Source organism: Oryzias melastigma, linkage group LG7 (assembly GCF_002922805.2).
Source record: "Oryzias melastigma strain HK-1 linkage group LG7, ASM292280v2, whole genome shotgun sequence".
Classification (NCBI taxonomy): Eukaryota; Metazoa; Chordata; class Actinopteri; order Beloniformes; family Adrianichthyidae; genus Oryzias; species Oryzias melastigma.
This window is the reverse complement of record NC_050518.1, coordinates 9866738-9881115: the sequence shown is the minus strand read 5'-3', so window position 1 is coordinate 9881115 and position 14378 is coordinate 9866738. Positions and strand designations below refer to the sequence as shown.

The window sequence follows — 14378 nt, the reverse complement described above, 5'->3', positions numbered from 1 at the left end:
AGAAAATCAGAGAGGAAAAAAAAAAGAGTAGAATAGAGAGAACGAAAGGTGGTCTCCAGATTCCAGAGGTTATTAATAAAAGAGAGTGTCTTCAAGGACATCTGTAATGATTTGGGTCAAACTATTTCCTCTTCCTTCTGAGGAGACCCAATGTCACATCAAAATGGTCCCAGAAACAGTGCTGTCTGCCCAACGGAGGCTTTTATTGTTTGGAGAAAGCAACCATATAGGTATTAATGATTTTGTAAGTGTTGGAAAACGGTGTGAAAGATTTAAAATATATATAAATAAATATTGGCCTTGGATGCTACCTGCTGCCTTTTGTATTTTCAGTCATTGTAGAGTTCTGATCAAAGCACTTTTTTTTATTGACGCCTCTGAATGTGAAGACGATCTTACCTTGATCATTTAGTGCATTACAATAGAAGCAGGAAAATGCTGGTATTGCTGTGTGTGTGCAGAAGTCTCATCACAGTCTGAATTCCTACATTTAAAAATACTCTGCATGCAGGTTTAGGATCAGTTTCATTTGTGTACCAACTAAAATCAAATTCAAATTACATTTTCCCAAAAACCTTTTTTCTTGATTCAAACTGTTTTCTTAAGTTAAAGGTTCCAGAGGAGGAAACAAACTGTTTTCACCAAGACAGCCTTTTCAGGATTGTTATGTAAGTTTGTTCTTGAATGCCATCTAGTGGTCTTTAGAGCGGATAACCACATGCCTGGATATGTTGCTGCTCACTTTATTTGAAACATTTATGTGATCTCTGTTCAATATTATCGGCCCATTCAAAATCAACATGCACTTTAATGATGTTGTTCACCTTTTTATTATTATTTTCAGTCATCTTTGGTTTTTATTCTACTAATTGTGGTTGTCATGATCATTTACAGATTTCAAAGTTTTATTTTGGATTTTTTGTCTATGTTATTTCATTTCTGAGCACATAAATATATATTTTATTTGAAATATTTTATTATTTTAACACTTTGGATAGTTGAAATAAACAGTATAATCCATAAAGTAATATTTTAGTTGTTTTATTCTCCTCTTTATTGCCACATAAATTGTTTATTTTAAGGAAATTATTTTTTGTCTTAATAAATACATTATTGCAGTTTCTTTGACAAATTTTCAGTATAAAATAGATGGAAGATCACCTAAAAACAAAAAGAATGTAACAGTTTTTATCAAAAGTTCAGATTTTTTTTAGACTTTATAGCCTATCAGGGGTCTTTACCAAATATTGTCTTTATTATCTGCTTTCAAATATCAGTCAGTTTAAACAGAGAGCCAAACAGGACATCAAATTGTTAATTTACTGTCAAAACTTCATCCAGGAACTGATCTTGTTACTTTATTGACTGGACACAAAATATCAAATCCTAACTTGGCGCTCTTCCTTTTTGGTCTTAACTTGACCGTTGGCTTGAAAAAGGCTGACATGCTTCCTACAAACAGAGGGGTTCATATATCTGCCTGACCCACTTTCAGAACCTTATCTGGGAGACGCAATTAAAACCTCAAATATCCGGCCGCAGACATCATTATGATAACAGGCAGGGACAAAGTTGAATGAAGGGACAATCGAAGGATTTAAACTCAAAGTTTACCCAAATCTAATGAGTTTGAGAAAGTTTTCTTGATCGAAAACTACAGCGAACAAATCTTCCTGATAGTTATTTTGAGATAGTCCAACATGAAAATGAAAATGTAAACATTTATATTTTATGTTTAATTTAATTTAATTTTCTGGTACTGCCAACTTCAAAATTAAATTATTCCCTTTACATAAAGTTTCCCAAAGAGTGCAACAAACACAACTTCATGTGATATACCAAGGTTTTTATTGGCTAAAAAGTGTAAAATATAATTTCAAAAACTAAAGAGTGAATATTATAGATTTTTTATTTACTCCAGATTCTGCCACAAAACATTTCTTAAAAGACTTTTACACCAACTTTGGATAAAGTGATAATATTTCTGGAAATTAAAATGGCTGATTTTGTGAAAATCATTTGCTACAAAGGTCAGTTATTTAGTTTTATGTCATTAACTTATAGGTATTTTAAGTCCTTGTTTGACTAGAGAGATACTTTAGTGAGTTCTTTTAACAGCATTCCTCCTATATTGCATTCTCGGCTGCAAATGTGAGTTAGGAGCTTCAATATTACCCAATATATAACTGCACAGCAGCTGCTGGGAAAAAAAACATTGTTTTATAAGAGCAAACACATATATTTGATTCAGTTTTATTTGCCTTGTGAACGCCACAACAAAAAACAATTTTTTACAGGTTGAAACTTTCAATAAGTGTGCCAGAGGAGATGATTGATAGACTGTCCATAACCCAGTTTGCTGTGGTTATCTGATGCCTCTGTTATGTAATTGTGACCCACTGTGAGAAATGTGGAGCAAAAACATAAAGACAAAAGGAAGGGCCAGGTCAGAAAAGCAACTGAAATTCTCTTAAAAACGTGTAACAAATCAGACAAAATATGTGTGTAAATTTACAGGCTTTTAAATTTAACATTTTTATTAACTGTTTTTGAAGCATGTCATTTTAGCAATACTATTATAAACAAAATAAAATTAAATTTAAGTTTATTTTATGCTCACTGTGGACATTTAAAGCAAAAAATAAACTATACAGTAAGCAGATAAAATTGCTGAAAAACGTTTATTTTTGTAGTGTGACATTGTATAAATTATTTTGTTTGTTATCAAATCAAGATGGAACTGTGACTAATACAAATGGATACAGTTTAACAATTGTCATAAAAATTAGGCAATAAATATTCTTGTTAATAGTTTTTTAAGTTTATTTTTTATTGTTATTCATTATTTATTTTAATTCCCTCATTTGTCATCAATAAAGTTTGATTACTCTATTCTGTAGATCAATCAGATGCTCTTCCTTTATGTTATCAATTATATTTTAACATTTCATTTTATCAGTATTGTTTCCTTACAGCTAAAAAGAGACTGTTTTATTTTATTTCTTGTAAATCCCTAAATTCTGTATAAAGCAACACAAATATTATTGATTGAATTCAATACATTTTAGTATTACTTTTGACAAATACGTTTATTTGGCTTACCCTTGTATGGAGTAATACATCAGCTTTGGGTTGATTAATCTTCACTAATGTTTAAAAAATTATACCGTCTTAACAAACAAGCAAACTCAAATTTCCGTTCTTCAAAGTGACAATTGACAGAATTAGGAAAACTTTTTGGAGGCTTTTAACTGTTTCAGTGCAGGAAAAAAAGAAAAAAAATCAGGGTACTGGGCTTTTTCTGTGCGGAACAGATGGGAATTAAAGGAGCATTAAGGGCTTAGATAAGGAGGTTGCAACCTTTTTGCTCAGGTAGTAGGACACAATCAAGAGAGGAGGCTGCTGACCCAGCCTCAGCTGTATGATAATAATTCTAATGACCTTTAATGCTGAAATGTTTTGTAAATAATAACAAAAAAAGAGAAATAAAGGCCAAACGTGCTCCTAGGGTGAAAAAGAAGCAATAATCACGTTTTGAAGAGCGATGACTGATGAAGAACAAATATAAAATTACGTTTTAATCACAATTGAAAAATATGTGTTATTTTTAGATGTTAACAGCTTCAAGCTCTTGTGACGGTTTTTTAATTTTCATTTTGTTGCCTTGATTAAAACAAAGCAGCACAGCGAGGTATTTTTGCTAATTAGTGGAGCTAAAATCTGTGTAGAAATAAATGTACAAATCACATTTTCATAAATAGGAACACTTTTCTTTTAAATAAATGTCCTATTGAATTCAATTGAATGAGGTTTTTATTGACAAACATGTAAATAAACTCCATCAAGCACAAAGTGCAAAAGAGAAACAGAATTCCTTTAAAAATTGTTCTAAAAATTGAGAAAAAGTAAGATGACCTTTTCTTTTTTAAATCATCAAATAATTTTTTTACATGTTTAACTGTATAATAACTCTTCTAACATCTTTAATTTTATCTTCTTGCAGGATCAGCAGTACTAATCGTTAATTTGTAGTGGTTGAGGAACTAATAATTGCACAATAATTTGTCCTATTATTTTATTAAAATGGTCCAAAAAAGCCTTAAAATTATTAATGTCAAAAATGGTTCCCTCCCATTGCAGCTATAACAGCCTAACACACACTTCAAAATCATCAATACTACAGAAATACCCTAAAGTATGCACTTTTATAACTATTCCTTTGGCAAAAGGTAATCTATGTATGTGTACTACAAGTATACTTAGTCTACACTAAAAGTGAGTCAGAATAATTGAAGTTGACTTAAATGTAAACTTAAAGTGTTCAAATTTAGTATGAAGAAGTATTAACATAGTATACTTAATACACTATATTTATATGGTCTAAACAAGTATACATCCTACACTTGATCATTTTTGCTGAGGGTCAGGTTGATCTATTGGTATGGAGTCCCTCAGGGATCCATTCTTGGTCCACTTCTGTTCAGTAAATGTCTGTTCTTCAAGTACACTTCTTGTAAATTGTTGTATGTTTAAAAGCATTTTTAGTTTGATCAACCAGAAAACTAACACTTATTATATATATATGGAAAATACATAAAAGAATGTGGTTTTAATTCAACACAAATCTGTAATTAAATTCCGTTTCTATTACCTCAATAATGCTAGTCGTAGGATTTTAACAAAAGTAGCAGGTTTATCTTTTTATTTGTGTTTCTGGCAGCCATGATCTTTCAAGATCAAATCAATGTACAATATTTTTTTTTATCTGGTCTCATAGAATCCAAACAAAGAAACATGGTGAGATTTGCTGCTGAAGGGTTATTAAAATGGCTGAGAAATTTAAGCTAGTTGATATAATGCACTTTTTCTAACCACTTTCAAAATAAAATGTGAAGCCAGCTATGTTTTTGGTGACTTCAATTGTCAGGAAATGTAGTGTGGGACCAGGTTTAAGAAATGACAGGGGACAGGACCTTTGTCAAGAACTTAAAAGTTTAATGAATAATCTTGAATGAGAACAAACTGAAAAACGAGAGAAAAAAGAGGGCAGAACTGAAACTGAAAACCAGACAAACTAAGACAGCTGTTGGTAATTAGTAAATGAAACCAGATGTGACTGAGATAAGGAAAACACACAAAACATGACCAAAAAAATCTAAATAAATAACAAAATAATTAATAATAAAATGAAAAAGGTCACCTAAGAACTTAAAAAAAAAATGCTAAAGTGCTTAAAAAATGCAACAAAAGAAGCAGACTCGTTTTGCCTTTAATGCATTTAATGTGTCCGAACAAATAAACTGAGCTACCAAGAGTTCAAATTTTGATGAACATCCCTTAATATTGTGCACTAATTACACCTGTAGATCAAATCAGCTCAGCCACACATACACACGCCCTCCTGACCCACAGCGACCTTATTTATGATCAGTATCCGCTCCATTCTGCTCACTGAATGGAGGAACCTGTTTTATTTAGTGTGACCTGTGACAATGAACATTCATGATAAACAAACACTGAATCAGCTGACATGATGTCTGAAAGGATATTGTGGACTGAAGTTCAGTGGGACACTCAGGCGGATTAAGGCTCCCATAAAAAGAGCATGGATGTCCCTGGTGTGTTCAGATTTTCACAGACAAGAACGGGCGAACACTGAGAAGGGACGGAGTTACACTACTTCTGATCAAGATCATACATCAAGGTTTTTAGGAGTTTTTGACAACGTTTTGCTGATTATTTTTTCTAGTTCTTATGGTTTCATTTCCCCCTTTTGATGCGGCTTTTTCCAGCATGTCCTTGTTTATGTTGAGGAGCGCTCTGGTGTTGGCAGTGATGGCTGGAGCGGTGTGCGCCTGTGTGCTGAAGAATCACACCATATGGGTCGAGAAGCAAAACTGCACCCAGTGCATGGCTATCAACACAACCATCTGCAGTGGCTACTGCTACTCCAGGGTGACAACTGCCACACACTTTTACACTTTTCACAGGAACTCAGCAATCAGTCATATTTAGAGCAAAAAATATCACAATAGATGCAAATTTTAAATAGATGTACTTTTAAATATCTCTGACTTAAGAAAAAAAGTATTAATCTGACCCTTCATCCTCTTCTCCAGGATACCAACTTGAGAGGCCGGTTTGGGAGGACTTTTTTGATCCAGCGAAGCTGCATGCCTCTATCCTTGGTTTACCGGGTTGCTCATATTCCTGGCTGCCCTCCGGATGTGAACGCAGAGCTGTATTACCCTGTGGCACACTGCTGCAGCTGCAGATGCTGTGACACTCGCACATACCACTGTGTCCAACCGAGACGCTTCTCCTATGACCAGTGCTCCGTCAAACTTGGCAACTATCAGAATCAAAACTGCTCTGGAAACTTGACAAACTGTTAAAAACTATTTTTATGCTGTCAAAATATTAGAAGCTAATAAAACTAATGACATGTTTTCATTTACAAATGTAGCTTTTTTTCTACTAAGTTGTACGCACAAAAATGTATGTTTACTTGCACACAGCTATGAGGTTTTTTTGTACTTGAAGTATTTTTTTGTGGCTAAAAAATTGTCTGAGAATCAACTTTTGCTGAAATTGATTTAAAGATGTCTTGCTTTTTTTTGGGTTCCATTCTGTTTTATCCTCATGTCTGGTGCTTCATTCATTTCTAAATCATTTACTAAATCATCATAAACCCAATGACTACCTTGAACCTTTAGCATCAGGTCATTTGTCCTTCTTAACCTTTCTGTTTGTTGTCATGAAATGTAATTTTGTTTGTGTTTTTCATTATCAGCATGAATGTGTTTCCTTGGGCTGAAGGTAATCAGACCTTTTGTTATTGCCTTTTTGTGAGGTCACAGGTCATTACAGTTTGGTGCAATCTTTATTATCTGTTTTGCTATTAAAGGTCAAAATAAAAATATGAAAAACCATCACTTGTGGTACATCTCTGATTATCCCTGAGGCTCTGAGTTTGTGTTCAATTGAAATGAAAATTGTTTTAGCACATTGTGGTATCCTTAGAAAGTGATTCTGGTTTGGTGTATCTCACCCAGGCTCTGTTTCCTGGCACTTAAGGGCTGCGGGTGGAAACTGATAGCTGGGTTTTCTTTTCATCTGAAGGGTTGGGCTCTTCTATCTCTATATAACTCAGCACTCCTTTCTACTCTTGCCTTTTGCCAGTGTCTCTCAGGGACCCTCGGGCTGCTCCCTCGTCTGTGGCCTCTTCCTGTGCGCCGACCAACTTTTGCACTTAACAACAACCAAGAAACATGGCCCAGCATCAGCAGATTAGGTATGAAGCTCCTTGGCATAATACACATTATATATATATATATATATATATATATATATATATATATATATATAATTTAAACCTTGAGATTTAATTGAAATAATTTAAAGTAAAAATGTTGTCCTGACTGTGTTTCTGGAAAGAATCTGCAGTTAAATCGGTGTAAGAACTGCTTGCAGATGTGTTGTTTCTCACTTGTATGTGTGTTTTTCACCTCGCTCACAAGTTATTTTTGGATGACACGATTCCCAGAAGCAGTTTTCCCCTCACTCGTCTGCCTTAGACCCTCATGCACACACAAACTAATGCATGACTTACACAAGCTAAAAGTGCTCCTCTTCCAGGTTCAGTAAGCAGGCTCATTAAGCTGATACGACACCGTCTTTATTCATCCATCTGTAGAAAAAAAGATCTCACACTAATGCTTTGTTCTTAGCTTGCCTGCCAAACTGATCAATGGAGGGATTGCCGGCATGGTAGGAGTCACCTGTGTTTTCCCAATTGACCTGGCAAAGACCCGCCTGCAGAACCAACGCAGTGGGCAGCAACTGTACAAGAACATGTAAGAAACAGACCAAATAAATAGGTTTATTAAAGACTTTTTAAGGGTTCAACATTTCTTTTGATGATCCAAAATAAGAAAATAGTTCAAAATTACTTTTCCTCAGCAGCAGGACATGGTAACGTCTCTAAATATAATATGTTATTAATCTAAAAAAACTATATATTTTTTTCCATTTTAGGATGGATTGCCTGATTAAGACGGTTAAATCTGAGGGTTATTTTGGCATTTACAGAGGTAAGAAACAATATATAAAGAGGTATCAATGGACTTTAGTTGTAAGAGCACCTATCATTACAAATAAACTGGATGATTTGTTGACATCTTCCTCATTTTTTAATTTCATGTAAATATTTAAATGAGTATGGCATGAGATCTTGTATTAAGTTCTATCTGGTAAAATTGTCATTGATTTTGTGTTAGCATTCACTGTTTGATCAAATTTCTAGTAAACCAAAGGCCTCAGTGGGTCAGTAGTTCATCTTATCAGAGTGTAGAAAGATGTGTTACACATTACTATATTTGAAACAAATGTGTATCTGTGAGGCTGGAAATACATTAACAGATATGGTGTTTCATTTATTTAAATCACGGATCTTTGTTTCCTTCAGGAGCTGCAGTAAATCTTACCCTGGTAACACCAGAGAAAGCCATAAAACTAGCTGCTAATGATTTCTTTCGTCACCAACTGAGCCAAGACGGGTGAGTAGCTTCTAAAATAACGTCCCTGAATTTTGTTAACATAATCTAATAACACCGTATTATATTTTCCCGATCTTCAGGGCTAGGCTTACCGTTTTTAAAGAAATGCTGGCGGGGTGTTGTGCAGGAATGTGCCAGGTCATCATCACCACGCCGATGGAGATGCTCAAGATCCAGATGCAAGATGCAGGCAGGCTGGGTACGAGCATGTTTGATCCAAATTAGAACAAATAGGAATTTGGAGGATTGAATTTGTTGTTTATTTTTATTCCAGTAGCCCAGCAGAGAGTGATGCCCAGTGTGGTGACAACGATGAAGATGGGAGGAACCAGCGCCGTCCTCAGCCGTTCCTATAACACCATTCATGCACCTCAAGTCGTCCGCGTGTCCGCCCTGCAGATCACCAAGGAGCTGCTGAGGACCAAAGGAATTGTGGGTCTCTATAGAGGACTCGGGGCAACACTAATGAGGTTAAAAGCAGTTTTAATTTTCTCTTTCCTAATCATCTTTAATGTTTCTAATGTTGTAATTGTTTATTTGGTCTTCCAGGGACATCCCATTCTCTGTTGTGTACTTCCCTCTTTTTGCACATCTGCACCAGCTGGGTCAGCATTCGTCTGAACATCCGTCTGTTCCTTTCTACTGGTCCTTCATGTCTGGCTGCTTGGCTGGATCCATCGCTGCTGTAGCTGTCAGCCCGTGTGATGGTACGTTTTGGTGTTCTGGAGACCCGGCAGGTTTTGGAACCTTTTCAACTCATTCTTTCTCTGCACAGTGGTCAAGACAAGGCTGCAGTCGCTCAAAAAGGGAGCTAATGAGGAGACCTACAGCGGAGTTGTTGACTGTGTCAGGTAACTACAAAGCAACACCACACAACCTTTCTCGTTTTTGTTGTCTGATTCTGAGCCGTCTTTTGATTTGCAGGAAGATTTGGAGAAAAGAGGGTCCCAGAGCGTTTCTCAAGGGAGCCAGCTGCAGAGCCCTCGTTATTGCCCCACTGTTTGGCATTGCCCAGGTTGTGTACTTTGTAGGAGTTGGAGAGTTCTTGCTGGGCTACAGCCCCTACAACATCTACTCTGCATGAACAAGCTGTTTTCAAGCCTTTCTGCTGGCTCATTAAACTAAGACAGGTACGCCCTGGGAGTAGCAACGGATCCAGATGTCTTTCTGTGTACTCTCTTTAAATATTAAGATTTAAAAGCAAATGCTAAAGGGACCAGAGAGTATTTTTCTTATTGTACAATGTTTACAAAAGAAAAGCGTTGGCTCTCTCGCTGAGAGTCTCGGTTGTCCATCACTGACCATCAGTTTGAGAAGAGCAAGCCGACTTTCTTTTCTCACTTTTAGACCTTTAGCTCCATATCAGTTACCCTTGATTTTAATCTCTAAACCCCTCCCCAATCTGCATCCTCCTAACAGACCCCAATTGATGATGGTTTTTCAAAAGAATACCTAGTAAAACCACATCATCAAATTTAAAACTTGAATAAAATCTTTTTTTTTTTAAGATTAAATGTGAAACCAGGGCTTGGATCTTTCTTCTAGTTTATGTAAATACTGTATATTTGTTTCTATTTTGTATTATTGTAAGTGGTCAAAATTGAAGAAAAAAAGAGTTTATTTTTAAATGTGAACCCCCTCAGCCAACTGACTAAAAACTGTTTTTAAGGAGTCAAATCTCAGGATTTCTCTGATCTGTGATTTGAGAGACAGAACCTCCATCCTCAAGAGATAGTTTTTAGTTTGAATAATAACTGAGAAGCGTCTCCATTTGAATGTAAACTGTGAATTTCTTTTGTGGCCACTTGCACAACCTTTGTACTCTGTGATAAAATGGATGAAGCTGATAAACTTCAGAGAACCGTGTCTTTGTCTTTGATGGTTGGGTGATTGTGGTAATGAGAAATGATGACGGGTTTAACTTGGTTTGAATTGATTTAGTAGGTTTTAGTACGGTGGCCCTATAGTCCAAATCACATCAACAAATCACTCATTAAGGATCAAAAAATAATTTTAAAAAAGCAAAAACAAATGATAAAAAATGTTTAAATATAAAAAAAGAGGAAACAAAATTAAAAGGAAACGTCTCGGAAAACAAAAGTAATTTCCAGAAATCAAAATGAAAAATGAAACAAAATAAAGAAACAAAAAAGGTAGGTATTATGGAAAATCTCTGACATTCTTCGTCTTTTTAACTGGAAGTTATTTGACATGAAAATATCTTACGACGGACGATATTTCTTCACATTTCTGATCAAAACCACAGCAAAAGTTCACCGATTGCTCAGTCAACTCTACTTCAGCTCAGACAAAACTTCCTTCTTCAATCCCTCTTCCTAAAAACTCAAACTTTTTCATCCAATCAGTGATGCCCCATGATTTCATTTTGATTACTGGAAATTACTTTTGTTTTCTAAAATGGCTATTTTTATTACACTGTGATTTCTGGATTTTAAAAAAAAATGTAAATTGTTTTTTTTTTTTTATCATTTAATTTGCTTTTTTAATTGTCATTGTGATCTTTAATAGTAATGCTTTCGAGTTAAAGGATTTGTGATTTGGACATCAGGGCCACCGTACAAAAATGTGTCCTCTTGTCTGGCCTCCTTGTAATATGAAACTAAAGCACAATTCCATTCAGTTTATAAAAGATAAATAAATAAGCTAATTTTAGACGTACTTTATAAACTGAGGCTTTCTAAATTCAGAATTGACTTGTGTTGTTTATGTGGATGGGCTTAAAGAGCTTCCTATAATAGCCTCTTTCAAGGGGCCAGCAAAGGCTTCACTGTAAAGAGGATACTTTTCTCCTGATTCAAGTTTGAAAAGTGTCCCTGTGCTCCCCCTCACACGCGCCGCAGGCATGCCTGCATGTCTGGCGTTGAAAGTGCTCAGGCTGCAGTTGTTGGGGTAACTGTAGCTTGGGGAATCCTGGATCCTGTGCTGCATTACACCCATAACTCCCTTCAACCGAGCATTCAGCTGTGCTTCAAACTCAAGAGCAGAAAGGCGAACCTCTGACACGGATCTGAAGCAACCAAGAGGTCGGCCTTGTTTGGGATGACACTGTTTGGTCTAGAACCATTCAACGCTTCTCAGCTAAATATAGGAATATAGCTGTGAATTTATATGTTGTCAACTCATTTACTTGGCATTCATATTTGATATCAGATATAATGACAGGCGATATCTTGAGCATGTTATAAGATTACTGTAAAGATTTTTCAGCTGTGATTGAATAAAAGAAAACACTGAGAGTCAAAGGTCAGCTTGATGCACTTTAAGGTTATACATGTAAAATAAAACCTGTTTGTTTCAACAATAATACATTTTTATAAGTAGTAAAAATATTGATTGTGTTTGAAAAATCAGAGAAATATATATTACTTATTATAATACTGTATTTTCCGGGGTATAAGTCGCAGTTTTTTCAAAGTTTTGCCAACTCAGGAGCGACTTATTTGTAGTCTTCTTTTCTTTTTTTGACATCAAATGGCTAAAATATGTTATTTTCCAAGTGAACACTGGTCGCCCTCTAGCGGTTGTGTCCTCTACTAACCGCTAGAGGGCGCTGCATCTGAGTATAGGTATTTGCTTATGTCAGTGGTGGCAGAAGAAGTGTTGTTCAAAACAAACACGGAAGAGAATCTGATTGTTTTCCTTTTAAACTTTGACATTTTTCTTATACAGATCAAAAGATTAGTATTCTTGTATTTCCTTCTTTATTTATATTTTTAGCTACGCTGAGCTTGGTGAATTTGTTCTGAAATATCACACTTTTCTCCTAAAAGTCCGACTTATATATGGTTTTCTTCTTCTTGATTATACATTTTTTTGCTCTTGCAACTTATACTTCAGTACAACTTATACTCCGGATATTTATATTTCACTTTTAAATCTGCTTTATGCATTAATTAGAATAATAAATAACTCATGGTAACTTCACAAGCAAAACATTTGCTGTAAAAAAATGGAAAAGCAAAAGTCATAAACATAAGAAGATAAACTCTTAAAATTTTATTAAACTTCAATCATCTATATTTCTGAAAACCAGGAAATAGAAAACAAATAAATTAACAAAAAGTCACTATAAAAAAAATATGTTGCGTCTACTGATTATGCTCACACAAAACAACTGCAGGGGTGCAGCTACAGCTTTTGTTGGTAACCATGACAACTCCACTGAGCCTCCACACAGTTGGATAACTTTCTTGTATTTGATTAGTTAAAAAAAACTGCCAGCTACCATTCAGAAATACTTTGTTGTCAGATAATTTAAGTCCTTTTTAACTATCTTAAAAAATATCATCACAAATGCTTTTGCTTATGTTTCTTCATTTTATAAAATCAGGATGATGGCTTAGGACTTATTTTTTGTGCACCAGAAGACTTTTTACAACATGAAAGTTGCTGCACATTTTCAGTTGTTTTATCTGAGGAGATGCATTGATGTGTGAAACTTTAAAACCGCAGCGACCAACAATGGCAAGTTGTGCAAACTTAATGATAGTTGGAGCCCAACTCTACAAACAACACAAATACAGCTACATGTGATTAAAATGTTCAAACAGCCTGAAGTTTATAGAAAGAAAGGCACATTTAAAGGCTTTTGTTGTTGTTGTTGTTTTTTTTGATGGATTAATGCAAAACTGTCATAAAAGCAACACCGTACAACTACACAGCATGTTAAATATTAACAGATCAGCCACAAATATTGTACAACTACAAAAAAAGACGAAAATTGTATTTACATGTTGGAGTTTTGACTTGAAATAAATGACACACTATCAACAGCATTCGGATTTAAGCTTGATACATGATAAAACCGTTAAATAGTCGTTTATCCATCATATCATGGTGACATAAGAAGTAAACTATAGAAGAAATGGAAGTGGGTGGGGGTTAATTACTCGGGTTGGATAACTTGGATTTCATTCCACGGTTGGTACATATTTAGCCTGTAAACGCAACCATGTGATCAGAGTCACACTATACGGTCAACACAGACTAAATAGTATCCTCTCTTATGTAAGAACATAGATCATTTATCAAGGCTGCAAGTAGCCTGAATGATAGTAACGAGAAACTCTTCGTCACAAAGCTTTTTGGCGCATAAAACGTTCCAAAAAAGTAATTTTTTAATAGAATAAACCCATTCTAACCCATTAAAAGTACATTTCCTGCATTAAGTAGCATTAACATCACTATAACTTTAATATTTATCAACTACATCAGATTAGTTTCATATAAAAAAAGTAATCTAACTTGAACTTACTTTAAAATATGCAAATAAATTACATTGCCTTAAGCATTCAAGTTTACCCAAGGTAATAAGCTACATAGAGACTCTAATAGATGAAAAAATCATCAATGGCCACCATCAGCAGACGCAAACCCACCATATCAACAGAACTGCTATTCAATCCTTCAAATGATAATGAGAACATGCAGTAACACTGGATCAGATTTCTTAAATATAACCAAGTAGGAGGTTTAGTGTGGACCAATTACGGTGCTGGACAGAACAAATCTGTGTCATAAAACCAGGGGGAGTGAATACATACAACTACATCCATCCATCTTCTTGACCGCTTCCTCCCTTTCGGGGTTGCGGGGGTGCTGGAGCCTATCCCGGCTACTGAAGGGCGAAGGCGGGGTACACCCTGGACAGGTCGCCAGTCCGTCGCAGGGCCACAATCACACACCCATTCACTCATTCACACCCAGGGGCAATTTAGAGTCACCAATGAACCTATGAAGCATGTTTTTGGACGGTGGGAGGAAGCCGGAGTCCCCGGCGAAAGCCCACGCATACACGGG

At 35.4% G+C, this 14378-nt stretch overlaps 1 protein-coding gene across 2 annotated transcripts; it reads left to right on the top strand.

The window, feature by feature from the left end:
* Positions 1–7151: 7151 nt before the first annotated feature.
* Positions 7152–10424, top strand: LOC112159197 (mitochondrial glutamate carrier 1). 2 transcript variants are annotated; one of them, XM_024293115.2, is made up of 9 exons: positions 7152–7294; positions 7731–7856; positions 8038–8093; positions 8468–8558; positions 8639–8757; positions 8833–9028; positions 9108–9265; positions 9334–9409; positions 9483–10424. In XM_024293115.2, exons 1-9 carry the CDS (start codon positions 7272–7274, stop codon positions 9640–9642), a joined length of 1005 nt encoding a protein of 334 aa, XP_024148883.1. In that variant the 5' UTR covers positions 7152–7271; the 3' UTR covers positions 9643–10424. The 2 variants fall into 2 exon arrangements, with proteins under 2 accessions (XP_024148883.1, XP_036068635.1); XM_036212742.1 differs by having other exon boundaries at positions 8836–9028; positions 9483–9642.
* Positions 10425–14378: the final 3954 nt, after the last annotated feature.

Excerpts from the sequence above, each read along its gene's own strand:
- LOC112159197 (XM_024293115.2), top strand. The coding sequence starts at position 7,272 with ATGGCCCAGCATCAGCAGATTAG. Across the intron at positions 8,094-8,467 it reads TTATTTTGGCATTTACAGAG|GAGCTGCAGTAAATCTTACC; the intron begins GTAAGAAACAAT and ends TGTTTCCTTCAG. Across the intron at positions 8,559-8,638 it reads CACCAACTGAGCCAAGACGG|GGCTAGGCTTACCGTTTTTA; the intron begins GTGAGTAGCTTC and ends CCCGATCTTCAG.